This window comes from Saccharomyces mikatae, assembly GCF_947241705.1.
Source record: "Saccharomyces mikatae IFO 1815 strain IFO1815 genome assembly, chromosome: 6".
Taxonomy (NCBI): Eukaryota; Fungi; Ascomycota; class Saccharomycetes; order Saccharomycetales; family Saccharomycetaceae; genus Saccharomyces; species Saccharomyces mikatae.
Window position 1 is genome coordinate 774975 of NC_079261.1, and position 27902 is coordinate 802876.

Here is a 27902-nt window from a genome sequence, read left to right on the forward strand (position 1 = left end):
GAGACCGTGATAAATAAAATCTAGTGTTTATAAAGAGTATATTTATATCAGATATTTCATTTTTTTGATGGACGAAGCAGTTTTTCTCTTAGCTCAGGATCATAGGCATAGACATACAGTCCACGTACACCACGAGTTAAAAGAACGTTAATACTGTTCATAATGATCTTTTGTTTGACATCATCTGCATTGTGAATGTTTTTCTTTTTGGTGAAGCCGGCCCTATCATCATACAACTCTGGTCTAAGTTTTATGCAATTGTTGGCCGCATCAAACCCGATGGAGCGGCCCAGGATCACACCAGCATAATTCAGATCAAACCCCTGGATAGTGTATACACTTCCTACCTCATCAATGGTATCGCCACGTTCACTCCAAGGTGTCACTTCACGCGGCGTATAACGATCCCAACGAACTTTGAAATTGTCACCACATTCAACATAGTAGTCCTTCCCATCCAGGCGGTAGGGAAAATCGTATGTGGACAACATTCTACATTGACCATATTGGCGGTCTTTTTCCTTAATGGCCTCATACATGGCACCACAATCGTCCCAAATTTTGAAGTCAAAATCTTTGGTTTTATCATCGACACCATCGGTTTTACCCTTGGGTAGTACAGATTCAATTTGTGGGATCTTTCCTGAAACGCTGATCTGGTCGATCCAATTCAACACGTTTTGTGGAGCAGCAACCCTAAATTGCTGTTTCAAAGTGTACCAATCCCTAGATTGTGATGGAATCTGATTATAGAAGTCCTTCAAAGTGGCACCATTTTTGGAATTTTCGTCCCAATAGGACCCCATTCTCAAGGCTTGTTTATCATCGTAAACTAGGACAAGCACTTTACAGAGGGACATCAAATCTTTCAAATGGTTTTCGCCATAGAATCTTTTGAAGGCATCCTTAGAGGTGGCTAACAAATGTGCTTCATCTACAATCACTATATCCGCCATGGCGTTCTTCTTCTGTAGACTGTTGATCAATGAAGTGGGCCGTTCTAGTGACGATTTAGTAATATATTTGAAACCGTCGCTAATCCGGATATATAACTTCAACATCTCGGGATGGTTGACTACCAGGTAATTATGTGTCCCATGTAAGATATCTTCAGAAGAAGGTGAGAACTGGGATAGTTTCTGAATTTCATTGAACAAGGAGTTTAGAATCACAGACTTGCCTGTACCTGCGTCCCCTTGGATCACAAACATGGCGGGATGCTTCCAGTCGGACTTGTACTGAGTTAAGTTTGAACGCATGAACGACAAAACACGCTCCCTCAATTTTTCTTGTTCAGCAGAGAGTGTTACGTTAGATAGCCTGTTCATGGCCTGTGTGGAGACTACAAGCTTAGGTGCTCTTCTTGGTCTCTTCACGCTTCTCGCATTGAGGGATATAGCTTTCGGTGTAGGTCCATGCATTCTATATCGTACCGAATAGGGTTTGAAATGGAAGATCGCTACCAAGTTGTCAAGAAAGATGCGGTGGTTGCTGCAGACTTATGCATAGATTGCTTATATATGGCGATATGGCTGCCTTAAGGATTCCTCGAGAAAATTTTTCACTTTTTTCGGCTCTTCGATATTTGAAGCCTTTTTTTCTATTAGAAATTGCATCGCTACAACAAGTATAGGGGAAAGGCATATGTTTGATTGAAAATACAGCAATCAGCAACTTGTTCTAGTCATTTGGTTGAATTTTTTTATTGTACTATGAACTGGAAGTCGTACGTTTTTCCCGGGGGTCACCCACCGGCTGCTTTGACTACAGGTCTTGTGGTATTTCTGACCGCTATGTATCTGTTAAGCTTTGTTTTTGCTCTGAGGGAGGACTTGTCTCTGGAACCAGAGTCATTATTTAAACTGCAAATGAGCAAACTATCGCTGTACCCATTGATTCACCTATCGCTGCCCCATTTGCTGTTCAACGTCCTAGCTATTTGGGCGCCCTTGAATCTGTTCGAAGAAACTCATGGGACAGTGTACACAGGTGTCTTCTTGAACCTGAGCGCATTGTTTGCCGGAATACTCTACTGCTTGTTGGGCAAATTGCTGTATCCAGGGGTGTTTGTTGCGGGCTCTAGTGGGTGGTGTTTCACCCTGTTCGCATACTACAGTTTCAAAGAATCGCAGATCCGCCCCAAAACAAGGATTCTTCACACAGAATACTCGATTCCAACCTTGTACACTCCTATTGTACTATTAATCGTAATTGCTGTCATTATACCTGGCTCCAGTTTCTGGGGTCACTTCTTCGGCCTATGCGTCGGCTACGCCATTGGTTACAAAGAATCGTGGTTTCATAAGATCACTCCGCCAGGGTGGATTATCACCAAGATTGAAAACTTTCTAAACGGTCTGATTCGTTTAATACCTTGGGGTATTAGATACTACAAAGACGAGGACATCGACAGAACTAAGGATTACGAACCACTGATGACCACAGAAACACCATTGCCTCTACATAACGACAATTCCGGTACTGTCCTGGGGACCGCCTAAACATTTGCGTGCCTACTTCTTATTTCAAAGTCTAAGTATGTATATAAATGTGATATATTCAATTTTATATTCTAATATGCAAGAATTTTCAGTCTCTTCTTTTTCCTTAGCGTGCGTTTATGAAAAAAATGAAATACCAACAATAACTGGGAGGAAGACCAGGGGCAAGGGGTGAAGCATCTTAGCATCTTAGCATCAGAAACCTTGTATAAATAATATATTAATCAGTGTTTTACGTTGTCAGAAGTGTCATACAAGTTATAAGGGCAACAAGCAACAAGAAACAAAGGTCCGACAAGATCACAGACACACGCTGCAAATGGATCCCTTTTACAATGGCAACAAAAGAAGTTCAATATCGTTTGGCTCGTCGCAGCGGCAACCGTATTCTAAAAGTAACTACTTGAGTGGCGCTAATGGACCTCCGTCAGTAGCACAAGACCAGGGCAGAGGCCCATCACCCTTTGGAATGTCTGGCAATACTGCCAGTAGCAGTAATAGCAAAAGAAATAGTGGTTGTGATCTAAGTGCAGCGTATTATACAAATCGGTCGCCGATGTATTCGCCATTGGATTTCTCGCCGCCAGTCTTTTCGCCGAATCACTCACAGCTGCAACAGGCCAGGGGCTATGCTGCCAACATCCCAATTGTAAGTAACTTGATGAACCCGTCCATGGCCTCTGTGTGCGAGTACCAATCGCACTACCCGCTGTTCGGACTCGATTGGAGTGTGGACGACTACGTCTGTCTGGGTTCATACAAGGAGGACAGCAGAAATAAGTTGCAGGTTCTGCATTCAAATGATCTGTTGAGCTGGGAAAACGTAGTAGACGCAGACGTGGTTTACCCCGTGAGTAAGATTCAATGGGTTCCCTCTCAATTACATCCAAGGAAACTCGCGACGTGTTCTGATTCTCTACGAATTTGGAACGTTAACCATGAGGAGAGACAGTTTCAAGAGCAGATAAACTTATCGTTGTGTAAATACAATAGACAACACCCCGCCAACCCAGCCGCTACTGATGACATGAAGGTCATAGGCACTTTCCCACCAATAACCTCGTTTGACTGGAACATGGTCGACACCAATCTAATAATATCGAGTTCGATCGACACTACTTGCATTGTATGGGATCTACAAAGCAGCCATTACGTCAAGACCCAGCTGATTGCTCACGACAGTGAAGTTTTTGATGTAAGGTTTTTAACAAAATCTACACAATTGTTTGCCAGTTGTGGTGGAGATGGAAGCGTACGAGTATTTGATTTGAGATCCCTTGCACACAGTACAATCATTTATGAGCCACCAGCTTCCTCAGCCCCTGGACTCAATGCAGATACTACAACGCCCGCCTCCAAGGGCTCAGACGCCTTACTGAGGTTGGAGCCGTCTCCATATGATCCAAATGTGTTGGCTACATTTGCAGCTGAGTCCAACAAAATTATAATCTTGGACATGAGGAATCCGGAATCACCTATATTAAACTTAGAGGGCCACAGTTCCTCGGTAAACGAGATAAAATGGCACCCCACGAAACGCAACGTCTTACTCTCCTGTGGCGATGATTGCCAAGTACTCTATTGGGACTTGAACAATTCCTTCATGGAAATTAATGGTGCCGGTAGCAAATCTCTCAGTGCGAGTAGCGCATCCTTGCAAGACTCCGATGGCGACGCAGTGATGCCTGACGGCGTTGCAGGATCCAATTTGCACCAGGACCCCTTGAGTTTGAACAATAATGAGAAGCAAATCTGCAAAACGCTAGAGACTCCCAACATGATGTATGCCAATAAATCACAAGAGATAAATAACATAGCATGGAGGCCCCAGAGGGGTGACTGGTTTGGGTGTGTAAGCGGTAAGAAGTTTCAAAACGTCCGCGTCTTTTGAGACAGTTTTCAATTCCCTTTTTTTCATTTTCTTTCTTCTCCTATTTTATTTAATGTAGTTACGTAGTTTTGTATCAGTTTAGTCATCTTAATATCATTTCCTCTCATTCAATGCAAGAGATTTTTCTCATTGTTCCCTCGCGCCATTTTTTCGTTTTTATTTTTCAAATCTTTCGTCATTTCTTCCCCAGATTTCCAACTTTATATCTAGATTGTGTCTATTTGTTTAGTACATGCCATGCCTTTGAGGACAGGCAGAAATCGAACCTATAGAAAGATGAAGGTACTGTCGTCTATTGAACAAGCTTGTGACATTTGCCGACTTAAAAAGCTCAAGTGCTCAAAAGAAAAACCAAAGTGCGCTAAGTGTCTGAAGAATAACTGGGAGTGTCGCTACTCCCCCAAGACCAAAAGGTCCCCCTTGACAAGGGCACATCTGACAGAGGTAGAGTCGAGGCTAGAAAAATTGGAGCAGCTGTTTTTACTCATGTTTCCTCGAGAAAATCTCGACCACATTTTGAACATGGACTCTTTGCACGATATAAAAGTCGTGTTGACACAATTATTTTTACATGACTATTCTAATAAAGATGCTGTCACTGATAGCATGGTCTCCGCACAGAAAGATGCTAACAGAGGATTGCAGCGGTACATGATAACTGCAACATCATCTTTGGAAGAAGATGGCGACAATGATCAAAGACAGTTGACTGTATCAACGGATTCAGCAGCTCATCAGGATGGCTCTAGTATCCCGTTGACTTCTATGCCTAGGGATGCTCTTCGTGGGTTTGACTGGTCTGAAGAAGATGAAATATTGGCTTGCTTGGCCCTACTGAATACAGATCCCAACAATAATGGATTCTTTGGAGAGGGCTCCCCCATATCAACCCTCCGATCCATCGACTTTAGTCCGGAAAAATATACAAACTCGAACGTTAATAGACTTCCGACCGCAATCACTGATAGGTACTCCTTGGGCTCTAGGTCTACGACATCCCGATTCATTCAAAGTTATCTGAACAATTTTCATCCCTACTGCCCTATCGTGCACTCTCAGACACTAATGATGTTATATAATAATCAGGTTGAAATCGCATCGAAGGACCAATGGCAAATTCTGTTCAACTCCATATTGTCCATCGGGGCCTGGTGCATAGAAGGAGAATCTACTGATATAGATTTATTTTATTATCAGAATGCTAAATCCCATCTTACGGGTAAAGTCTTCGAGTCAGGTTCTATAACTTTGGTGATAGCCTTGCACCTACTGTCACGATATACACAATGGAGACAGAAAACAAATACTAGTTATAATTTCCACAGCTTCTCTCTGAGAATGGCCCTATCTCTGGGTTTGAATAGAGACCTCCCCTCATCTTTTAAGGATAGCAGCGTTTTAGAACAAAGACGCCGAATTTGGTGGTCTGTCTACACCTGGGAGTTCCATTTAGCTCTGCTTTATGGTAGATCCATTCAGTTTATCAAAAACACAATCTCTTTTCCTTCCTCTGTTGACGATATGCAGCGTACTACATCAAATCCCACCATTTACCACGGCACCATAGAAACAGCAAGGCTTTTACAAGTTTTTGCGAGGATTTGCGAACTCGATAAAACAAGTACTACAGAAAATAGTCCAATGTCTGCTAAAAAATGTTTGGCCATCTGTAATGAAATTGAAGAAGTTTCTAGACAGATGCCTCAGTTTCTACAAATGGACATTCCTTCCACAACTTTAGCCAACTTGTTAAAGCAGCATCCTTGGCTATCTTTTACACGATTTAAACTCAAGTGGAGACAGCTGTCGCTTATCATTTATGTATTAAGAGGGTTTTTTACAAATTTTAATCAACAAAAGTCACAACCACAACGAGATCAAAGTCATCACCAAAGTTACGAAGTTGAACGATGTTCTATCATGCTAAATGATGCGGCACAAAGAAGTATCATGTCTATAAGTAACTATATGGACAATCATGCGATGAACCCTTATTTTGCTTGGAACTGCTCTTTTTATTTGTTCAATGCATCGCTAGTGTACATCGAAGCCTTATTATATAGCCCACAATCAAATTCAGATAGCAACGAAACTGCACAATTATTGCAACAGATCAACTCCGTTCTGATATTATTGAAAAATCTGGCAACTTATAAAGTACGCACTTGTGGAAAATATATTCAAATATTGGAACAAGCATGTGCTCCGTATCTGACCTCTTCTTGTGTGAACGTATCTTCTAATAATAATAGTAACACCACAAGAAGCAATTATGGTTCTGCAGCCGTCTCACAATATCCTACCCTTCAAGAGGACAATGTCAATAATAGCAGTGCAAGGTATGTTTCCGCTAATTCAGTAGGGTCTTCACCCACGCCATTGAAGTCAGGAGCAAGTTTCAGTGACTTGGTAAAACTGTTATCTAATCGTCCACCTTCACGTAACTCGCCAGCAGTGATAACAAAAAACACACCACCTCATCGCTCCCTCACGCCTTTCTTGGGGCAACAACAACAGTCACAGTCATTTGTACCACTGACCCCATCTGCCTTATTTGGTGGGATAAACTCTTATCAGAATGGGAATAATATAACTGATAGTTCATTATCCTTTTCCTTCAACGCCAATGGTAATGGTACAACCCTCATGACAACTCCGGCAAATTCGCAAGCGCTTGCTCAGCCAAATGCCTCCTCTAATCTGCGTTACAACTTTATCAATAACAATCAAATCACAGCCAGTAAAATTGATGATGATGATAATTCAAAATTGTTAGCACCTAGCTGGACGGATCAAACTGCATATAACGCATTCGGTATCACTGCTGGGATGTTTAATACGACTACAATGGATGACGTATACAACTATTTGTTTGATGATGATGATACCCCACCCAATCCAATAAACGAATAGAAGGAAATATACTTGACGGAAAAAAGTACACAAGTTTTTGAATGTGTTTTGTGCATTACCTCCCTTTTTTCCCGGTTTTTTCTCCTTTATGTAACTATACCTCCTTAGTCCCAGGCTTTTCTATGTAATTCTGAATCTATAGAAGTTTTTTAATGACCACTATTAATGCCCACCGTTATTTTCGAAACCTATATTCTTCATGTAAGCATGCATACCTTTGAGGCTTACTTAAAGACTTCGCTCACATAACGAAAAAAAAAAAAAAGGGTTCGACCGTCGAGATCGAACGAAATCGAGAGTGATTAGTTAATACTTAAAAGAAAAGAGCATACATCATTATTGTAGTGCATAGCGCTAATACAGTTATGTCTTCTGATAACCTTACAGAAATAAATACCAGTTTGGCTGCATCTGAAACTGACGAAGGTGAGGATGATTTGTATAAATTGGCTTCAAAAGAGGAAGAAATAAAAACAATGACACCAAATCAAAATGAAGATGAAACTACGAATAGAATCTCGCACGTTATAAATATGGTAAGTGCAGAACCACAGAATGGAACTGCATGTGATGCCAGTACATCTCATTTCGGAGAGAATGAAAAATCACAATTCGAAAATACATCCTCTATCGGTAAATCTCAACAAGAAATAGCAATGACTTCGACTGAGCCCATCCATTCTGAAGGAAAATCAAATGACCAGAAATTGGATTTAAACAATGGGGATAATAAAGCGTTCTCGAATTTTCCTAAAGAAGGCTCCACTGGGCACTCTCTAGGTACTGAGGGCACTCTCACCGTTGAACAGAAAGCCGGGGAACAAACGCAAGAAACAGAAGAATTTGAATCTGGAATCGATTTGAATGAGCCATTGGATATTGAACAGGAGATGGAAAATAATATCAGGGACTCAAACGGATCGAATAATAAAATAAAACGTGACACAATTGGGGACACCGAGGAAATTCATCCTGATGAGGAAATTGATAAGAAAAACGATGTCAACAGCACTCTAGATAACAATAGACTGACTGAAAATATTTCAAAAAATGAGTTTAGTGAATCATCTGATAAGGAAACCGGGACCATAATAACTATAAATGAAAATTTTATCTCCATAGATGGTGAATCATCGCTAACAAATACATCTCAGAGTGATAGTCAAAGTCATATTATTGATGAACCTGTTACAGAACCTGCTCTGCCCAAAACTTCAGAAGATAAGGGTGCCAGAAAAGTACCACCTGTACCTGCGCAAATCTCAAATGGAACGAATGATATTCCAAGCGAGAAGAAACTTTCCATAATTTCGACTTCAACATCACCACCATTGCCACCTAGGCACACCGTTGAGAGGTCTACTTCACCAAAATTGCCACCAAGGGGTAGGCAACGGGAAGAAACATCAAAGACTAAGAATGCTGTTCCACCATCTCTAGAGGAGGAAATGAAATCAGAAAAATTCCGCAAAAATTTAGAAGAGACAAAAAAAAGTAGTCACCATCATGTTCCTCTCATTGATTCCAAGACTGCACAATTAAACTCCACTGCAGAAATTAACCTAATCGCTAGTCGTTACCGTAAGACCAGCCATCATTTGAATAGAGAAGGAGAAGAGACAAGAGAGTCACTACAGGAGGGCCAAAGCTTTTTAAAGTCTACTTATACGTCATTTTTAGAGAACTTGCCCGAGTATAACGAAGTGGAGGATGTTAATGAAGAAGAAAGGGAAATGTTCAAAATTGATTGGTCTTTCTGGACTCAAGTAGTGAATGATTTTGCTACAGTGGCGAGTAATGAACCAGAGAAGTTAGAAGCGCATGTTACTGATGGGATACCACCTCAAATTCGTGGTATCATATGGCAACTGATGGCAAATTCCAAATCAAGGGAAATGGAAGATATATACGAAACTCTACTGGATACCGAGTGCCTCCATGAGGCAACTATACGTAGAGATCTAAGGAGAACGAAGTTCGTAGCTGAGGATAAAATGGAATCCCTATTCAAAATCATAAAGGTGTATTCTGTTTACGATCCAGATGTTGGGTACACGCAAGGAATGGGGTTCATTGCAGCACCTTTATTGATAAACTGTGATAATGAAGCTGAAACGTTTGGATTAATGGTTGGATTGATGAAGAATTATGGACTAAGGGAACTTTTCTTACCGGGGATGCCCGGACTGATGTTAATGCTATATCAATTTGATAGATTGCTAGAAGAACATTCGCCCACTCTATACAATCGTTTGATCCGTGAAGGAATCAGTTCAACAATGTACGCTACACAATGGTTCCTAACTTTTTTTGCATACAAATTTCCACTAGAGTTTGTATTAAGAATTTTTGACATTGTGTTTGTGGAAGGTATTGAAGTACTTTTGAAGTTTGCTGTAAACTTAATGTTAAAGAACGAAGAAACCTTAGTAAAATTAAGATTTGACGAACTATTGGAATTCTTAAAGGATGAGCTCTTCAATTATTATTTGATGAAAAGTCATGACAATACCTCTGTAGTTCAAACGGAATTATCAGGAAAAGACACATCCAAAAACGATGAGGATAGGTCTTTATCATATAATGTCGATCTTTTCGTTCATGATGCGATGACAGGCGTATATATTACACCATTAACTTTAAGAAGATACAAGGGCGAATATATAGAAATCCATGAAAAGGAGCAGAAAAAGGAAGATCACTACGAATCACTAAGAATCCAAAACCATCAACTACAAAGAGAGGCACAGAAGCTAGAACATGACTACTCAGTTTTGAACAACGAGAACATCAGTGCAGCTAACGAGCTGATTCAGAATAGGTTAAATATGGAGATGTTGCTAGATGAGAAGAACGACTTGATAAACACAATGACTTACATCAATAACCAAATTGAAGAAGAGATTCGCAAACAGGATTTACCCAACCCGGATGCATCATTACCAAAGGCAGATTTGAGGGAAGACCTGGAAAGGACTATTTCCAGGAACAATGAGGTAATGAGGGAGAACGGTCAATTAGAGGAAAGAATAACAGAACTGCAAGCGGAAATAGATGAGCTGATCGGTATCAACAAGGAACAGGTGTCCACTGCATCGTTGCTAGAACAAGATTCAAAGGGCAAGGGAAGAAAAGGTTGGTCCAGTTTCAAGAAAGTTTTTAAATAGATGTATAAATGTATGTGCATCCAACTATGTTAAAAAATGCATCATAACGTTTCAAAACAGATACCCTCGACTGCTTTTTCACCCGTACATTTAATTGTTTCTGGGTTTTCTTATTTTCTTTTCATTACATACCTTCTCCTCCTGGGAGGCGTCATGTGGGCGTGACGGCTACGGCACGTCAGCCTGGCCTCAGAGGACGCACGTATCGCGCGGACGAGACCTTTTCACTTGGTTCCGGCCCGCAATGTTGTAGAGAGATTCCCAACGGAGAAGCCAACTGGAATGCAGAGAGAGAGTTGGAGAGAGGCAGATCGTTGCACTTCTTAATTAGTTATTTTTAATTAGCGTTACTTTTCAAGCTCATCATTAGCATAGTCAAAACAGACTAGAGAAGCAAGGATAATACAAAATGGCTGTCAAGACTGGTATGTTGATTTAAACTGAATGAACCTTTGAGTAAAGAAATGAACCGAACGAGTAGGCCCACAACGGGAATACAAATGCAATGAAATTGAGCCCAAGAAAAGGAATATATGGTCTATAGCGTACCAACCGTTGCAGAACCTCCCTCGGGTCTCTGTTTGTTTGCTCATACCGCCAGAGTACGAATGTGCGTGTTACTAACATAAGCTTTCTATTTTTTTCTCTCCAGGTATCGCTATTGGTTTGAACAAGGGTAAGAAAGTCACCCAAATGACTCCAGCTCCAAAAATCTCCTACAAGAAGGGTGCTGCCTCCAACAGAACCAAGTTCGTCAGATCTTTGGTTAGAGAAATCGCCGGTTTGTCTCCATACGAAAGAAGATTGATTGATTTGATCAGAAACTCCGGTGAAAAGAGAGCCAGAAAGGTCGCCAAGAAGAGATTAGGCTCTTTCACCAGAGCCAAGGCTAAGGTCGAAGAAATGAACAACATCATTGCTGCCTCTCGTCGTCATTAAACAGCGTGAGGGGGCCACAGTCGAACGAAACTACCTTCGCCACAAGACCGGGCACTACTTTTCCATGGCTTTCCCCCAAACCTAGTTAATAATAAAAAAATAAATAACAAATCATTATAGTAACTCTTAATCGATATCTATTTAAGAAGTGTAACAGCACATGTAATGAGCAACTTCAACTTCGTCGCTCATTACATGCTCTTTTGCCATTTTACAAGTCACGTGCTCCCTCCATTCCGGGTAAATTACAGTTTTCAGATCTCCGACTCACACCCATCTCTTGCAGACTCATCCACATTTGTGGGTGTGGTAACCGTGACAGTCCTGAGCACTGTAGCCAGCCACCACCCTGCTACAACATGTTGAATAATGCATGATGCCGGCAACCGTCATGGTATATCGCAAACGATGACATTCGCGCCAAGCAAAAAACTGTAAACAAAACCAACCCGGGGAGTCCCTGGGGGTTGTGAGCCATTCTTATGCTGCGTTGTTTCATAACCAAAGGGTTGTTTGTACCTTCTTTCGTTGATCTGGAAAACTAAGCTGTGGCGCGGGCGTGGAACCGCACGGAAATCTATAGAAACCACTAGAAACAGGAGAAACTGCACGTGACCTAAAGCGGGTGTGGAAGGCCGCGCGATAACACTGTGATTCTTTTTTTTTCGCTTTAAGTTACGCAGTTTTTTGTTTTTCATATTTGGCACGCGCGCGAAGATGACACATAGCTCACCACACGTTTATGACCATTGTTATTACTCATTTCAGTGTTATTTGCATCCACATCCACATCCACACCCGGGTGGTTTTGCAACGGTAATTACTTCACGGTGCATAAAGGAGCGGCTCTAGGCGAAAAGGTATATAAGAACAAGACACATCTTGATTTTGGAAAGGGTTCGTAGGTCATCTAGTTTCTACTCTTTATAATCTTCTTTTCTCGTTTCTTGACTTTCTGTATCCATACCAATCACTCCTCCACCCCCCCCCCCCCCCATAAAAATAATATACAAAATACATCAATTAAAAATGTCCTCTATGGAATCTGCCGCCATCTCGCGCTACGAAGACGAGGTCTTCCCTCTTTCATTTTCGAACACTGTTTTCGAGCCCCCAATGCTGTCGCATAGTCCAGACAGATCAAGTTATGCTGATGATTTCTCCCAATCTTATCAACAGGAATTGCTAACTTCTTCGCTATCGTACCCAATTGTCAATGAGTCAGAGTGCACATACGCTAAAGATAAGACCAGTAACAAGATAATAACTAGTGCCGAAGATGATTTTATTTTTGATATGGAATTTAGCGGTAACGCCGCCAGCACAGTGGCTGGCGCTACTAAGGAATCTGCCATTGCTTCGAACTATGCGTCCGCAAACAGCGATGCCTTTGCCAATGTGGCACAACAGAACTATAGACTGTGGTTGTCGTCAGTATGACCCTTATCTACTTCTTCTTCATGACCACTTGCATTGCACATCCTACACATTTTATCGGCATACCCCTCCAGCATATTCTTAATTCCTGATATCTTCATAGTTTTTTTTTTTTTCTTCAAAGAGAATATAATAATAATATTAATATACATAGACTTATTCAATTCTACTATATGTTTTTTTTTTGTTATTATTAGTCATCTTTACATGATTCCTCACCTTCTAGTTTTTCTCAGGCCAATTTGAGGTCTCGGAAAAACTTTTGATTGAAATTTTAGAGCGTGTAGCTGCATTTTTTTGATATGAATATATAAATATACATGCGTATATATGGGTAAGAGAGAAAAAAAAATAATACTGACAGACACTTATCCTATTCTCGTATCAAATCCGGTGTCCATTCCCCAATGCTGAAATTTGCCACTCGAGCTGTACGTACAGCAAGAATATCGAATGTCGCACCATATCTCCTGCGCACGTCTCCATCTCTGCTGGCACGCACCACAACCACAAGACTTCTACCCTTCTCTACATCTTCATTCTTGAACCATGGTCATCTGAAAAAACCGAAGCCAGGCGAAGAACTGAAGATTACTTTCATCCTAAAGGATGGCTCCCAAAAGACGTACGAAGTCTGCGAGGGCGAGACCATTCTAGACATCGCTCAAGGCCACAACCTGGATATGGAAGGCGCATGCGGTGGCTCTTGTGCTTGCTCCACTTGTCACGTCATTGTCGACCCAGACTACTACGATGCCCTACCGGAGCCTGAAGATGATGAAAATGACATGTTGGACCTAGCTTACGGACTTACGGAGACAAGTAGGCTTGGGTGCCAGATTAAGATGTCCAAAGACATTGACGGCATTAGAGTTGCACTGCCCCAGATGACAAGAAACGTTAATAATAACGACTTCAGTTGATATCTGTATTCAGTCCTCTTGATACTGCACCCCTCTCCCCACCTCAATTCCTCCTGTGAATAATATATATTTATGTTTATAATCATTGAGAAACGAATAAACTTTATAATGCTTTTAAGAATCATTTCACAACCTCACTTCCATTGCCAGGTCTTTATTGTTTAGTTCCTCCTGTCCCACTTTTGTTTTTAATTGAGTGAAAGTGCGGCGGAGAAAAATAAACAAACAAAGAAAATAAAATGAAAAGAAAAGAAATATTTAAGATAATAAACAAAGTATCATAGCAAAACTAACATTTTCTTCACATAAACGACTACTCGTTGATCATACTACGATATGGCAATACATCAAAACGAAGACACGCATTCCTCAAACAAGAAAATCTTATACAATACCAATAATATATCCTCATCAAAATCTCGAAGTCTGATGGATATCACAAACACAACAAATACTATGAATGGCTCTAGGCCTTCCTCCATGAAAAATTCATTTCCTCTTCCGTCCACAAAAGAATCTTTCTCAACTCTTTCTCGATCAGGTTCTTTGAACATTAACATGAACAAAATTAAAGATTTAAAAGAACGACAGGACAGAATAAGATCTCAAAGACATTCACTCAGGACTCAATTGATCGAGTGCGAAAGAGAAATTAAATCCATCAAGTTTCGAGATCTAAGTAAGTCCAAATTTGAACTTTATAAGAAAAATGCCAAACAATCGAAATATTTCAAGCAAGTTAAAGAATTGACGCAGATCCTTAATTCCAAGGACGGTGAACGAGATAATTTAATTAAGAAGAACAAATCTGCCTTGGTGACTTTACAAACTGAACTGGATCATAACTTAACTTTGAAAAGAAAGGAATTTCAGGAATCATACAATAATAAACATATTCTTTGGGAGAATGAATTAAAAGTAATGGAAAATTTTGAACCTGACCACGAAATCACCAAGGAAATATCTCAATTGAAAGAACTACTGCAAGGGCTCAATGAAAATTGGGAGAATTTACAGAAGCAGAACTTGGAAAGACAAGTAAACCACGAATCACAATTGAAGATAGAGTTTGCTGCATTCAAAGAAGTTAAATTGAAATCCATCGAAAATTTGACATGTAAACATCATGAATTGCTTACTCAGATAACCAATTTACTATCGGAAAGTGAAAAATTACACAAGGAGATAATGCATATAGATACACAAACGGAATATTCAGAACAACAGATCTCAGAAATGAGTGAAAATGTCAAACAGTTGGAATTAGCAAACAACCCACTAGCAAATAAATCTTTACAATATGCTTTAGATTTGGAAAATTTACAAAAACGAATAGAAAATTTGAAGGAGATCGCTTCTCAGCAGGAAAAAATTTATAATGGTACTTATAATACTGTAGAAAGAGAATTACTAAGAAGTAGAAAACTAGAAAACTCCATTATTGAACAAAAAGGGACGATGCGTTGTTATGCCTACGTCATGGAACAAAACCTACCTGAGAATCTTTTATTTGACTATGAGAATGGTGTGATCACTCAAAGCCTGAGTGATCATGTTTACAAATTCAATAGAGTAATATCGTATTTAAAAGTTTCCGAAGATAGATTTTTCACTCAAGAGTACAGAGTCTACCACGATATGTGTCTGGATCAAAAAAAAAACTTCAACCTAATATCTCTAAGTACAACTCCATATGGTTCATTAAGAGAGTCTTTAATAAAATTTTTGACAGAAAAAGATACAGTGTATCAAAAACAATATGTTATTACCTTACAGTTTGTCTTTTTATCAGATGATGAATTTTCCCAAGACATGCTATTGGATTACTCCCATCATGACAAAGACAGCATAAAATTGAAATTTGAAAAAAATTCAATTTCTTTGGATTCTAAACTTGTCATTATAGAAAATGGAATTGAAGATTTGCCCGTGAACTTTAGTTGTGATAAACACCCAGATTTACCTCATTCTGGAATGAGTATAATCAAGGTACAATTTTTTCCCCGAGATTCAAAAAATGATGGTAATGATGAGCCTGTACCGGTTGACTTCTACTTTATCGAATTGAACAATTTGAAATCCATTGAACAGTTTGATAAAAGTATTTTTAAGAAAGAACCATGTGAAACCCCTATTGCACTTGTTTTCAAGAAACTAATATCTGATACTAAATCCTTTTTCTTGTTGAACTTGAATGACTCAAAAAATGTTAGTAAATTGTTAACAATCTCAGAAGAAGTTCAAACGCAACTTTGCAAGAAAAAGAAAAAGCCCACTTAAGCATAATCACAGTATAGCCTCTTTCTCGCATAGGTGTATAAGAATGATTCATAATCTTTCAATAAATATTACAACATACCACATACACATATATTTTATACATCAATCTTCTGTTAAAATCCCTTTGATAAGCCAATTTAATTCATGCCTGGTACCAACATTTTTTTCGTCTAACGGAGTGAAAGTCGGCTTTTCATCCAAGAAATCTGGCAAATCGTCAATACTGCTTTTCATATCTACTAGTTCATTGTCATTAACCAACCCTAAATTAGTTAATGCATAGTACGAACCTGAAGGTTCTACCAAATTCGGAAATATAGATAACGAATCATATATATCTTCATTCGTTAATGATATCGTTCTATTTTCGTATAATTCTTCGTGAACTCCTTCGCCCGCCTTTGTGATGCTGCTCATCGATACGTCGCCAATATCATCCGTAACACTGTGATTGTTATTGTTACTATTGTTAGTTTTATCAGCATGGCCATTTTCATCTTTGTCATCTTCCGATTGCTTGATTTTGGCATCGCGTCTATCGGCGGCCATCTCCGATACTGACTTATAAAGTCCACTTTCATTCAAATCGTAATAGTCTGAATACTTTTTCCTTCTATAACGGACTGTATCGATGGTAAACTCTATTATATTCTTCAAATATTGATCCAGTGCCAGTGATATAAGATCTACGCAGCGTGCATCCACTGTACCTACTAACCCATGCTCTCTTGCTATACCAACCATTCTTAAATAAAATGAATCTGTGTCCGGTAAAGAGTGACTTTCACTTGCTAAAGGAACGTTGAACCCGTTCATTATATCTTGTGACCATTCTAACGGCGTTTTCAAGTTATTACTCTTAACACGTTTCAAACTTTCTGGATTGGTCACAATGGGGATCTTCGGTATATTGTTTAATCTGGCCTGAAACACAGAGCAGAAGATAAATCCTCTTTTGCCAGCCTCTTTTGTGATCATCTTTAGTCTGTTTCGATCATTTATGGGTAAAGACATGACAATCTTCTTATAAACTTCAATTTGGGAATTATGCTTATTTGTTTTTTTCATTCTATTGTTTGGATTGTTGCTTCCATTACCAAAACCCCAGGAACTCTCATTACCGTTCCTGCCAAGGGGGTTTTCACGTAAAGAATTTGCAAATATTCCTAGTAAAAGTTGGTTATGAAGTCGTACTAAACTATGGTGATGATGTGTGTTTGATTTCTCCAAGTTCGTGAGACTTGATGAAAATAGCAGTTCTAACTCATTAGAAAGTTCCTTTCTAGATAACTTCCCTAAAATGAAAAGACTGATTATTTGAGCATATTTCGTCCAACTTTCTTTCCCCAAAAGTGAGGTTAATTCTTCGATCATAGCACCCAAATCAATTCTTTGGTTTGATCCCTGAGGTTCTGCACTGTCATTGTTGTCATTATTAGGCTCGGTGTGGTTACTAACAGCGGGACTACCTATCAAACCTGGTTTCACATAGGCATTTGTGGGAGCTGGTGAAGCGGCTGAATAACTTGACTGTAGGGATTTTGGTGGTGGGGATTGTATGGTTGACATGATAGAAAGAAGTTCCAACCCAATATTGTCTTTTTCCCTATGTTTTTATTTAGCAGTGATAACTTAGAGATTATCTTGCAAAAAAAATCACGTGCGCGAAAGTACGCCTTTTCCAGTGATAATAACTAACTGACAAATGAAAAGAATAACGATGTCTAATCGAACAGTTGTAAGTACAATTTTCAAGGCACAATTAGACAAAGACAATACCACGTTGCTCTTGTTTCCAAAGTAAAAGTCATCATTTTCAAACTGACAAATTTATGTCACACCGTAGCTTTAAGTTTCACTTTTCTGTTTAAAATTGAAATCTGAAAAAGAAGAAAAAAAGAGCGGGAATTACAGCTCGTGCTGAGTGATGCCAACAAAGAGATACCTTTATTATTTCATAACTTGTATATAAAATGCTAAACATACTAGTCAACCATTTATTATAATTATAATAACGTATTTTTAATGTTACAGTGAAGGAAACGTGTCAGCTTTTTTTGCCTCAGCGCTCTATAAATCCGTCTATATTTTTCAAATAATCAGTGTCCCATGAATGCGAATTAGAGTCGTAACTATTGTTGCTATCGTGAAACGGAGTCCTGTCATATCGTACAGTTGAAAAAATGTTCGAGCCAGCAGAAGTATCTTTTCTTTCGTTTTCACGGAGGCTTAGTTGTAATAATAAATCATGTATCTCGGATTCATAATTGTCTCGTTGCATATCCTTTTCTATCTGCAAATTAGAGTATTTCAATTCTAAATCAGAAAGTCTTTGCTTCAGGGTTTGTATTTCAAAAATTTTCAGATCCTCCTCCCGATATAGCTGTTCTCTAGAGGTGGCCAACTCAGCTTCATGACTAATCGTTTGATCAAGAACCTTTTTCAAACTCTTGTATTTCTGGCCCAATGAATAGTAATTTTCAAAAAGTGTCTTAGATTTTTTCAACTCATTTACCAATTCTGCTCGCATTTCCTCATATGCTTGCTTATAAGTTTGCTCGTTCTTGTGGAATTGCTCACGCTGCTCTCTAACATCTTCACATAAATCATTTAAATCCCGATTATTCAAATCCATCTGCGCAAAAAGTCCAAAATATGCCTTTTTATACTCTATGTTTCTCTGACATACGTCTTCGTCCCGGGCTCGGTAATTGTCCAATTCATCACGTTTCTTCCAAGGAGATGGAAATTTGCCTGGAATATCGTTAACCGATAGCTTATAGGGCGATTTTCTCACTTCGCTAGCTTCACCTTTCTGAAATAATTTGGAAATCAAAGGATCGTCTTCTCGAGGTGGTATAAAGGGTATCTGAGAATTGGAAAACTCATTCAGAGGTCTCCTTTTAGTATGCAGTTTGTGGCCAAATGTATCTGTAGGTTCGTTACGAAGTGGTTCTCTCGGTACTACCGGCGCGGGACTTCGCAAAGATCGTACTCTATCTTTGCCATAGTACTTGTTGTTATCAATTGAGCCAACGCCATTCTCGTCGTACTCAGGGAGTAATTCATACTTCCTGTGGTACGTTGTGTCCAAACCAGACCAAGAATTCGACCTTGATCGATTCGCGCTCCTTCTATTGAAACCGTTTCCAAAGTTCATCCCGTAATTCGTATCATCCTGGGCATACCGAGACCGGTCTCTTCGTTCTGCTTGATCTTTATATTTCATTGAGGGTGATACATCCGTACCAAACAGCGCATCCTTGGTCCACTTGAACAGACCAAAAATGCCCCCTCCACCTGTATTATCTTCCTGATTCATTGTCCAGTAGTCATTCGCCTCTATCCCACTTCGACAATTGATCTTATTTGTTCTTTTGATCTGTTCCACTTTAATCTTCTTACCTTGCATTAGTTTTCAAGGTGTCAAGTTTTTCGTGATTTTCACCGAGCGACACAAAAACGAGTCGCGTCAGAAATTATCCTGACGGGAGTTACGAAATATATCACGACTGAAAAAGTGAGAGAAGTCCCCATTCGTTTAATACCCTTTACTTTCATCGCGTACTTCAGACTTTCCGGTCTAGTACTTCCTGTGCTGTGGTTCAGTGATAGTCCTGATTTTTTCTCTCACCAGCGAAAGGCAATTTTTGAAATTATATTCGTTTTCCTTTGTAAGTAACACCTTTTTCTCCGTACTCTTCCGGACTTCTTTCTTGACAATACGATCCAAGCCAATCATTACCTGCTGTTAATGACTACTATTAGAGTCCATAATAGCCAATTACCAATTTACGCGAACCTTTACCCGGCCGCTCATTTCCAAAAATGGAAATCCTCGCGAAATTTGTCTCAACGGAAATACACGAAATTCGTCCCGTTGATCCTCAAAACAGCGTGTTCTAGTCACGAAACACGCCAAAAACCGTTACATTTCCGCATGTGGACAACCGAGGAAGATGTGCATTTGGCGTAGTTTGTGAGCTATAACTGTTAATATTGAAGTGAACACCAACTGAAACAAATTTTGGTCCCTTTTGAGAACCCCATCTACGAAATGTTGATCTGACAGCCTTGCTGGAAAGAGGCAAAGGAAAAAAAACCTGCTTAAAGGCAGAGCGCAGATCGGCCTTCTATTTGCGTATCACACGCAACCTCTCGCTACTTGATTATCTCGCTATCTATTTCATATATAAAAAATAGCAATTGATTCTCATAACTATTAAGCTTCTCTTGCTGGTTTCCCTACATCTTACCCTCAAAGAGTATCAAGAAACATTTCTTTTTACTCTAATATCTACTTTAATTCGCCGTCATATTTTCTTCTTATTACAGCATTGCTAGACTCTATAGCTACCCATTCATTCGCTTATCACATCATAATTTGCATACAAAAGAAAATATTTTCTTTTTCCCATTCATTCACTAAACTTTACCACCGATCATGGCTAGTGCTGAGTCAAAACCCCGTATGGGTCTCATCATTGATACGAAACCTGACTACTATCCAATCGAGCTATCTAACGCAGAACTGCTTTCTCATTTTGAGATGTTGCAAGAGTACCACCAAGAAATTTCCACAAATGTTATTGCTCAGTCCTGTAAGTTTAAACCCAATCCAAAACTTATAGACCAACAGCCTGAAATGAACCCCATCGACACAAGATCCAACATCATCACTTTTTTATTCGAGCTATCTGTGGTAACTCGAGTTACGAATGGCATTTTTTTCCATGCTGTTAGATTATACGATCGGTACTGCTCTAAAAGAATTGTGTTACGGGACCAAGCCAAATTGGTTGTGGCAACTTGTCTCTGGTTGGCTGCCAAAACGTGGGGCGGTTGTAACCACATCATCAATAATGTGGTCATCCCCACTGGTGGGAGATTTTATGGCCCTAACCCAAGAGCCCGTATACCTCGTCTCTCTGAATTGGTTCATTACTGTGGCGATGGACAGGTCTTCGATGAATCAATGTTTCTACAAATGGAAAGGCATATTTTAGATACTTTGAATTGGCATATTTATGAGCCAATGATCAATGATTATGTTTTAAATGTGGATGAAAATTGTTTGATGCAATACGAACTTTATGAGAACCAAGTGACTTATAACAAACAATGGTCTGAGAAACGCCAATCCCAGTTATCACAAGATAGTGATGCCACCGTAGATGAAAGGCCTTACCAAAACGAAGAGGAAGAGGAAGAGGAAGACTTGAAGTCGAAGATCAAATTGATTAACATAAAAAAATTTTTAATCGATGCCTCCGCTTGGCAGTACGATTTGCTCAAGTATGAACTTTTTGAAGTTTCGCATGGTATATTCTCACTCATCAACCAATTCACTAATCAAGACCACGGCCCCTTTTTAATGACTCCAATGACACCAGAAAACAAAAACGCTGAAATTTTGAGTGCTTTGATGAACGGCATCGTTTCCATTCCTAAATCCCTCGTGGAAGTGTACAAAACAGTTAGCGGTGTTCTGCCTTTCATTAATCAAGTGAAGGAATATCAATTGGATCTACAAAGAAAAATACAAATTGCATCCAACTTGAAACTATCAAGGAAGCTTACTATATCAACCCCATCATGTTCTTTTGAACATTCAAGCACGACGTCGATTCCTTCACCTACCTATTCATCTCAAAGCCACACACCAATGAGAAACATGAGCTCACTTTCAGATAACAGTGTTTTCAGCCGGAATATGGAGCAATCATCTCCAATTACACCAAATATGTACCAATTTAGTCAACATCAGTCAGGAAGCGTATGTGGTAGTACCGTCAGCGTAAACAGCTTGATGAATACAAAAAACAATCAAAGAATTTATGAAAAAATTGGGGGTCATAAAAGTAACAATGCAATCAATGATTATATTGATTTATTGAACATCAGTGAGTCTAATAAGGAAAACCAAAACCCTGCAACAGCGCACTACCTCAATGGGGGGCCACCCAAGACAAATTTCATTAATCAAGGAATATTTCCTTCACCCACAGGCACTATAAATAGTGGTAATTCAAGCAGTGCTTCCTCACTAATTTCTTTTGGTATAGGAAATACCCAAATAGTATAGGCTCTGTTTTTCATAATAAAGGGATGGAAAGCAGCCAACAACATTCTAGGAAAGACAACTTTGGCCAAATTCATAGAAGGAAAACTAAAAATTCTCAGGGGAAAACAATAAAACTACGTATTCAATATAGAAGTATAATTCTAACGTAGTACATATTTAAATGTTTTTGTAAGAATCAATAAAGACGTCAAGAAAATAAACCGTCATCAAATTTAGTGGAATAAAAATGACGATGCATAAAATAAAGTGCTAATTATTTCTTTTTAAAGACTCCTACACTTTCCAGGAGAACTTCCAGTGTTCCGTATACAAAGTTTTGTTGCCTCTATCGAAATGGAATATTGAGAATATCAGGACATTCCACTGTATTTCAGACTCGGTGCTACAGGTTACGTAGGCAGAGATGCAGTATGTGGCGGAGATAGACAAAAGCATTGAAAACTAGTGTTCTCAAAGGAAACCCCTCCAAGATGGTAGTAATTAATTGTACTCTATATACCAGTCACCATTCAACGTGGTGACGATTTGCTGCATGTTGGCCTAAACTACTATCCACCACAGAGAGACCATTTTTACGGGCAGCAGTTTTTTTGAGAAGCATGGCTAGATAAAATACAGAAGAAGGGCACCAGTTGGTTTAAACCTAATGCCCGCAAAACGTTTCGGTGCGCTTAACAACAGGAAAAATGTGATTACTATAGCTGTTATTGACACCTGCCTTCGTTCTACGACCCGCTATGCTCGACTGATGAAAATACAACTTAAGAATTGATGTCTTCATCTTACTATTAGTATATTTTGTGTGGCGTATGGTTACTATATATTTGACACCTGTCTTTCCGTTCAGTTGTTCGCCCCAAAATCTGGGCAATCAACTAGAATTACGAAAACGTGTCTAGCCCAATTCACTCCACAAGTTATCAGCTCTTACCTTCTCGTCGACCACGTTGTCTAAAGTGTGGCCGTACCGAATAGTATGTATTACACTAATCAAACCGGTGATAGGTGCAACATTTTAATTTAGGCCAATAGGAAGTGTATCACGTTTCCGTTCCAGGTAAATTTACAATTGCATACCGTGTATTATCAAGGGGCGAAATAGAGGCCCTTCTCGGTTTTGAGTACGCATACATTACGACGCCTACGATTTCTAATTTGCCATTATATTCCGAAGTGCAGCCAATTATTTTCAAAAGGAAGTACTGCGTAGACGTATACAAAAGTGAATGAGCAACTTTTGTTGGAGCTATAATAATAGATGGTACATCCTAAACTCAGTTTGTTCTGATTGAACATCTTATATTTCACGTCGATTTTCTTTTGCAAAATTTGAAGTATCCTCGATCATTATGTTTTTATATTTCAGGTTAACAAATTTCAGTTACTTCTTGCATGCCCGTATATGGCTTTCATCCTGAACTAACTCGTTGCCAGAAATTAGTACACCTTCCCCAAAATAACGCTTGTCGAGGTCAATACTTCATTGTCTTTTCTACTGTTAGGGCCTTCTGATGACGTGATATAAGGCCTGTCCTTACCCACACTTTTCGACAGCAGCTGTTGTAGTTGGAAGATCACATGAACTTCTAGTACACTCTGTATATCTGATATTATAGCCTTTATCAATAATGAATTTGCAACAATCATCTCATTGTTCGCCTATTTCTCAAAGACGTGCAATGTCACTGACTATTCTAATCCTGTGAGTCCCGCGACAACCCTGCAAGCATATCCACTAGATCAAAATTGAGAGGAAAATATTAATTTGGCCTAAATATGGAAAGGAGTCACGTACAAGACGAATTCATCACTTGGTTGCAGGGTTCCTCCGGGAGGAAAGTGCTTTCGAAAAGCTTCGACATAAATTGTTGTTTCTGAAAACGTCTATTATGCGCATTCCTTTTACATCAATCATAGGGCGAAGTCTTAACCCAGAAATCTTTAACTATTCAACGAAAACGATCTCGTGCATCATAAGCTACAAATATTATGAACTTCAGATTTTTAAGAACAACTTTTTTAACCATGACTAACGATTATTGAAATAGATGTAGGGTGAAATATCCCCCCGTAAGATGTTCAGAAATTCAACAGATTGTCTCTAGAAGCTGAACAGCAGCCACTTTAAGTACATGTACTAAAGCAACTTGTAATACTCTATATAAACGGAGAGTATCGACAGCTCGTCCAAGCATAATGTTTTCTTCATGTGCTCAACGATCACCATGAATGAATCTAGGCCAACACCCCGAGAGATAAATCGACTAGTATTCTGGATGCGATGGTGTGTTGCTGCTTTAATCACAACTACGATCATCTTCAGCGCTTCACTTATTAAAGGCATCACCGCTAAAGAAGGGTGTCCATTTACGATAGACAAAGCGCTTTATATTCCTATGATACACAAATCAGTGGAAGCATATAGGCTAGCTTTAAAGGGACCATTATAGCAGATTATTTTGTTGCACCCCATTTGTCGTCACCCAAGTTATCCAAAAGATACTGGTGGTACTGGGTGGAAATTGTCTTCGGAAAGTCGACACAACATTCAATATGAATACTGCCGCTTCAGTAAAGCTGCGATGAATGGATCAACTATATATGGGATGTAGGGACGACTATTGCTGCCTGGGGTGGCAGTGCAAAAAAGAAGGCTGTTTGTTGAACTACCTCACGGAGGTTGGAAAAGAGACGTTTCACCTTTGTTGGATGACGTCGCTGATTTATTGGACTCGTAAGGTATAGGTCTACTGGGAACAGACTATTTTAATTATTCAGAAATGACAGAAGCACAAGTAACAGACTGCCTAATGTGGCGGTCCTTAACAATCAGTTAATACAACGTGATGTATATTTAACAACGTTACTAGTTACAGCATTGTCGAATAGCACAGTAATATACTGGCAAAAATATGATAAAAAACAGCAGAGGCACCATGAATTCCGGTGCTATGCCCCCATATTTTGATGAACTTGAATATGACATCTGGCAGATGACGAGGTGCCCTTCAAGCCTCAGAAATGCTTGTGGTGATTTATGATGATTGAGTCTTTCAACATTACATTGAAAAGTATGAATTCGATAATATTTTTGATCAACAAATTCAAAACATCGATTTTCGTGAAAATTGCAAAAGTGGGATCCAAGAAATTATTATTTTAGGTGAGAGTTTGTTTGTCTAGAGTGGTTTTAACGGTTAAATGATTGAGCAAGGGTTTATTTTACTCTTTTTTTCTTGTATTACATATTTTGTTGGAACAGGGATCGACTACTAACCCCTCATTGTTAGTTATATCACTAGAATATTGTCACGCATGGTGCTTAGAAGACGGCACACTATTATTAGACCTGAGCGAGTGAATCTACACCGCCATCGAACTTTAATAGCAGTTGGAACGCGGAAGTAATATTGTAAAAGGTAATGAATAACAACGTATGAAATAAAAAAGAAAAAAAAATGGCATGGGATTATTGATTTCCTTCCGTGAATTTTTACATCTTAGAGGTGAAGTTCTGGTATATTCTACATACCTAATAGCATTTTTCTTATATCAGCAATAAAGGCCCGACGATTATATAAAACTTACTTATATCTCACAACGATTTTTCTTTTTGATATAGTTTTCTTTTAGGATTATAGTTCATTATCTATAAATATACATTTTAATAATCCAAAAGGGACATTATGTCTATCATTCATATTCAAGAGCGGCGGTCCAGAAATTTGCTTCCAATTCACAAACCTCCGCATATATCGTCACCAAAGTATCAAGTTGTTCTGGAGGGTATGTTTCCAATATGTGATTCAAAAGCCTCTCACCTTCAAGCATGGCTTCGTGACACCATGTAGACGAGTATGTATCACACCATTCACGATAAAGAGTACCCTCGGCTACAGTCACCTCATCCTTAATTTTCGTTAAGGCATGAACATAACCCATTAAGCAAGGATTAAGGGCTATAACTAGTTCTTGCCAGTTCCCTCTTCTGGCGACATCATTAAAGTAACGACAGTAGGCTCTTAAAGCAGGACCTCTCTGAATTTTCTGTAAGTGGTCCGGGTCTTTGACTCCGAATCCTTCTCTTAACCTTCTTTCGTGTTGATTTAGCCCATTACGGACGCAATCAACGATAACTAGCTCCTTTTCAAGATCTTCTAGGCTTGGAGACTTACTACCTGCGATACAGGAAATTCTAGCATAATTGAGTAAGTATAGATAGTCTTGTTCAATAAAGAATTTGAACTTCTTGCGATCTAATGTACCCTCGGCCACTTTTTTAACAAATTCATGATTCACATAGGAGTCCCAGTGAGGTTTGACTTTGGGGTGATTTACCAGGTACTTAAAGAAGCTCTTTCCAGGAATTTTATCAAGAGACCCTTTGACTGGTTTCTTAGCCACAACGTCTGATGCAGTGAAACATTCATCGCTGAGCATTTTTTCTAGTGGGATTTCTACAGCGTAAACATGATTAATTGGCCCATTGTCCTTGACAGTCTCCTTAGTGACATCACAGCCAATGGCAATGGCATTTTGGACATACTCAATAGCACCATAAACAGACTGTGGAAGGGAATAACCGCGAGCCAAGTTGGATGCTATGGCAGAAGCCAGGGTGCACCCAATACCATGAGTGTGGGTGGTCTCAACAAATTTACCCTTATAAGTGATGAACTTTTGTTCGGCGCCCAAGTAAAGAACGTCGGTTATATATTTTTCATTTCCATCATCCCATGGAATGTGGCCTCCTTTCACTAAAATGTTGGAACATTTTGTGACTTTAGAAATGTCTTTGGCGATCTCAAAAACGTCTTCTAATTTATTAACTATTCTGTCTTCCCCTAACAATTTGAAACAGTCTGAGATTTTTGGAGTCAAAACGTCAGCAAAGGGTGAGATTTTCTCTACAATTAAACCGGCTACGTCCTTTCCAGCTGAATTAGAACAAGAAGTGGCACATAGAACGGGATCAACCACTAGTTTAGGTCTTTTTTCACCAAGCTGAACAAGCTTTTCGTGCAAAACCTCGATAGCAGCCGTCGTAAGCATACCAGTTTTAATAACATCGCATTTCATGTCCTTTAAATTTGCTTCCAGTATTTGGGAAACAACATCCTTTGGGGTGTTTTTGATACCGTACACCTTCACTGGAGTTTGCGCAGTCAAAGTGGTGATGCATGTCATGGCGTAACATCTGTGGGCCGTGATAGTCTTGATATCAGCCTCAATACCGGCACCACCACTTGAATCTGCCCCGGCAATGGACAAAATGGTTGGTAATTTTTCATTGCTAGCTAGAGTAAGGTATGGGGGAGGCGTGTTAATGCTCACTGTAGAATAGGTCATCGGGGAAGGATAAAATTTTGATCTTTTACTTCGTTCAATAAAGTGTCAAAACTCGAGACAACAAGAGGTACGAACAGTGTCTTTTGTCTCCTATCTTTTATGTCATTGTTCAAATATTAGAACCATCTCTTGTCGAATCGTACAGCTCTAAGGGTTTCCAATATTTAACTTGGATACATCAATATAATAGAAAAGAAAATATATACCCATAGGTGTCATTAAGTAAACAAGAGGTGCAAAAATAAAAGGCAACAATCGACAGATGCCAAGTTCTTCCATGCATTTCGATGAAGCTTAATGTCACAATAGAATCCTGCATGTTCATGCAAATAAAGGGAACACATACTGAATCTGAAATAGGCAATTTGGTAGAAGACAATTTGATAGAAGAAGTTCGTTTTGGAGGATCACAAGCAA

At 39.3% G+C, this 27902-nt stretch overlaps 13 protein-coding genes across 13 annotated transcripts; 9 read left to right on the forward strand and 4 right to left on the reverse strand.

Moving 5' to 3' along the window:
* Window positions 1-56: 56 nt before the first annotated feature.
* Window positions 57-1421, reverse strand: SMKI06G3520 (uncharacterized protein; the record flags this gene model as incomplete). The annotated part of the gene is made up of 1 exon (XM_056222422.1): window positions 57-1421. One exon carries the CDS (start codon window positions 1419-1421, stop codon window positions 57-59), a length of 1365 nt encoding a protein of 454 aa, XP_056082115.1.
* A 291-nt stretch (window positions 1422-1712) lies between these two features.
* RBD2 (putative rhomboid protease RBD2) lies at window positions 1713-2501 on the forward strand (the record flags this gene model as incomplete). Its single annotated transcript, XM_056222423.1, has 1 exon — window positions 1713-2501. The coding sequence occupies one exon, from the start codon at window positions 1713-1715 to the stop codon at window positions 2499-2501; it is 789 nt and encodes a 262-aa protein (XP_056082116.1).
* A 319-nt stretch (window positions 2502-2820) lies between these two features.
* On the forward strand, window positions 2821-4392 carry SMKI06G3540 (uncharacterized protein; the record flags this gene model as incomplete). Its single annotated transcript, XM_056222424.1, has 1 exon — window positions 2821-4392. The coding sequence occupies one exon, from the start codon at window positions 2821-2823 to the stop codon at window positions 4390-4392; it is 1572 nt and encodes a 523-aa protein (XP_056082117.1).
* A 237-nt stretch (window positions 4393-4629) lies between these two features.
* Window positions 4630-7305, forward strand: GAL4 (galactose-responsive transcription factor GAL4; the record flags this gene model as incomplete). The annotated part of the gene is made up of 1 exon (XM_056222425.1): window positions 4630-7305. The coding sequence occupies one exon, from the start codon at window positions 4630-4632 to the stop codon at window positions 7303-7305; it is 2676 nt and encodes an 891-aa protein (XP_056082118.1).
* A 365-nt stretch (window positions 7306-7670) lies between these two features.
* GYP5 (GTPase-activating protein GYP5) lies at window positions 7671-10472 on the forward strand (the record flags this gene model as incomplete). The annotated part of the gene is made up of 1 exon (XM_056222426.1): window positions 7671-10472. The coding sequence occupies one exon, from the start codon at window positions 7671-7673 to the stop codon at window positions 10470-10472; it is 2802 nt and encodes a 933-aa protein (XP_056082119.1).
* A 409-nt stretch (window positions 10473-10881) lies between these two features.
* RPL36B (60S ribosomal protein eL36) lies at window positions 10882-11411 on the forward strand (the record flags this gene model as incomplete). The annotated part of the gene is made up of 2 exons (XM_056222427.1): window positions 10882-10897; window positions 11125-11411. The coding sequence occupies 2 exons, from the start codon at window positions 10882-10884 to the stop codon at window positions 11409-11411; spliced, it is 303 nt and encodes a 100-aa protein (XP_056082120.1).
* A 1029-nt stretch (window positions 11412-12440) lies between these two features.
* Window positions 12441-12851, forward strand: ATG41 (Atg41p; the record flags this gene model as incomplete). The annotated part of the gene is made up of 1 exon (XM_056222428.1): window positions 12441-12851. One exon carries the CDS (start codon window positions 12441-12443, stop codon window positions 12849-12851), a length of 411 nt encoding a protein of 136 aa, XP_056082121.1.
* A 404-nt stretch (window positions 12852-13255) lies between these two features.
* Window positions 13256-13771, forward strand: YAH1 (adrenodoxin; the record flags this gene model as incomplete). The annotated part of the gene is made up of 1 exon (XM_056222429.1): window positions 13256-13771. The coding sequence occupies one exon, from the start codon at window positions 13256-13258 to the stop codon at window positions 13769-13771; it is 516 nt and encodes a 171-aa protein (XP_056082122.1).
* Window positions 13772-14107: 336 nt separating this feature from the next.
* On the forward strand, window positions 14108-16051 carry VIK1 (Vik1p; the record flags this gene model as incomplete). The annotated part of the gene is made up of 1 exon (XM_056222431.1): window positions 14108-16051. One exon carries the CDS (start codon window positions 14108-14110, stop codon window positions 16049-16051), a length of 1944 nt encoding a protein of 647 aa, XP_056082123.1.
* Window positions 16052-16153: 102 nt separating this feature from the next.
* HFI1 (Hfi1p) lies at window positions 16154-17620 on the reverse strand (the record flags this gene model as incomplete). The annotated part of the gene is made up of 1 exon (XM_056222432.1): window positions 16154-17620. The coding sequence occupies one exon, from the start codon at window positions 17618-17620 to the stop codon at window positions 16154-16156; it is 1467 nt and encodes a 488-aa protein (XP_056082124.1).
* A 493-nt stretch (window positions 17621-18113) lies between these two features.
* On the reverse strand, window positions 18114-19373 carry BBP1 (Bbp1p; the record flags this gene model as incomplete). Its single annotated transcript, XM_056222433.1, has 1 exon — window positions 18114-19373. The coding sequence occupies one exon, from the start codon at window positions 19371-19373 to the stop codon at window positions 18114-18116; it is 1260 nt and encodes a 419-aa protein (XP_056082125.1).
* A 1122-nt stretch (window positions 19374-20495) lies between these two features.
* On the forward strand, window positions 20496-22136 carry CLN2 (cyclin CLN2; the record flags this gene model as incomplete). Its single annotated transcript, XM_056222434.1, has 1 exon — window positions 20496-22136. One exon carries the CDS (start codon window positions 20496-20498, stop codon window positions 22134-22136), a length of 1641 nt encoding a protein of 546 aa, XP_056082126.1.
* A 3693-nt stretch (window positions 22137-25829) lies between these two features.
* Window positions 25830-27485, reverse strand: THI21 (bifunctional hydroxymethylpyrimidine kinase/phosphomethylpyrimidine kinase; the record flags this gene model as incomplete). The annotated part of the gene is made up of 1 exon (XM_056222435.1): window positions 25830-27485. The coding sequence occupies one exon, from the start codon at window positions 27483-27485 to the stop codon at window positions 25830-25832; it is 1656 nt and encodes a 551-aa protein (XP_056082127.1).
* Window positions 27486-27902: the final 417 nt, after the last annotated feature.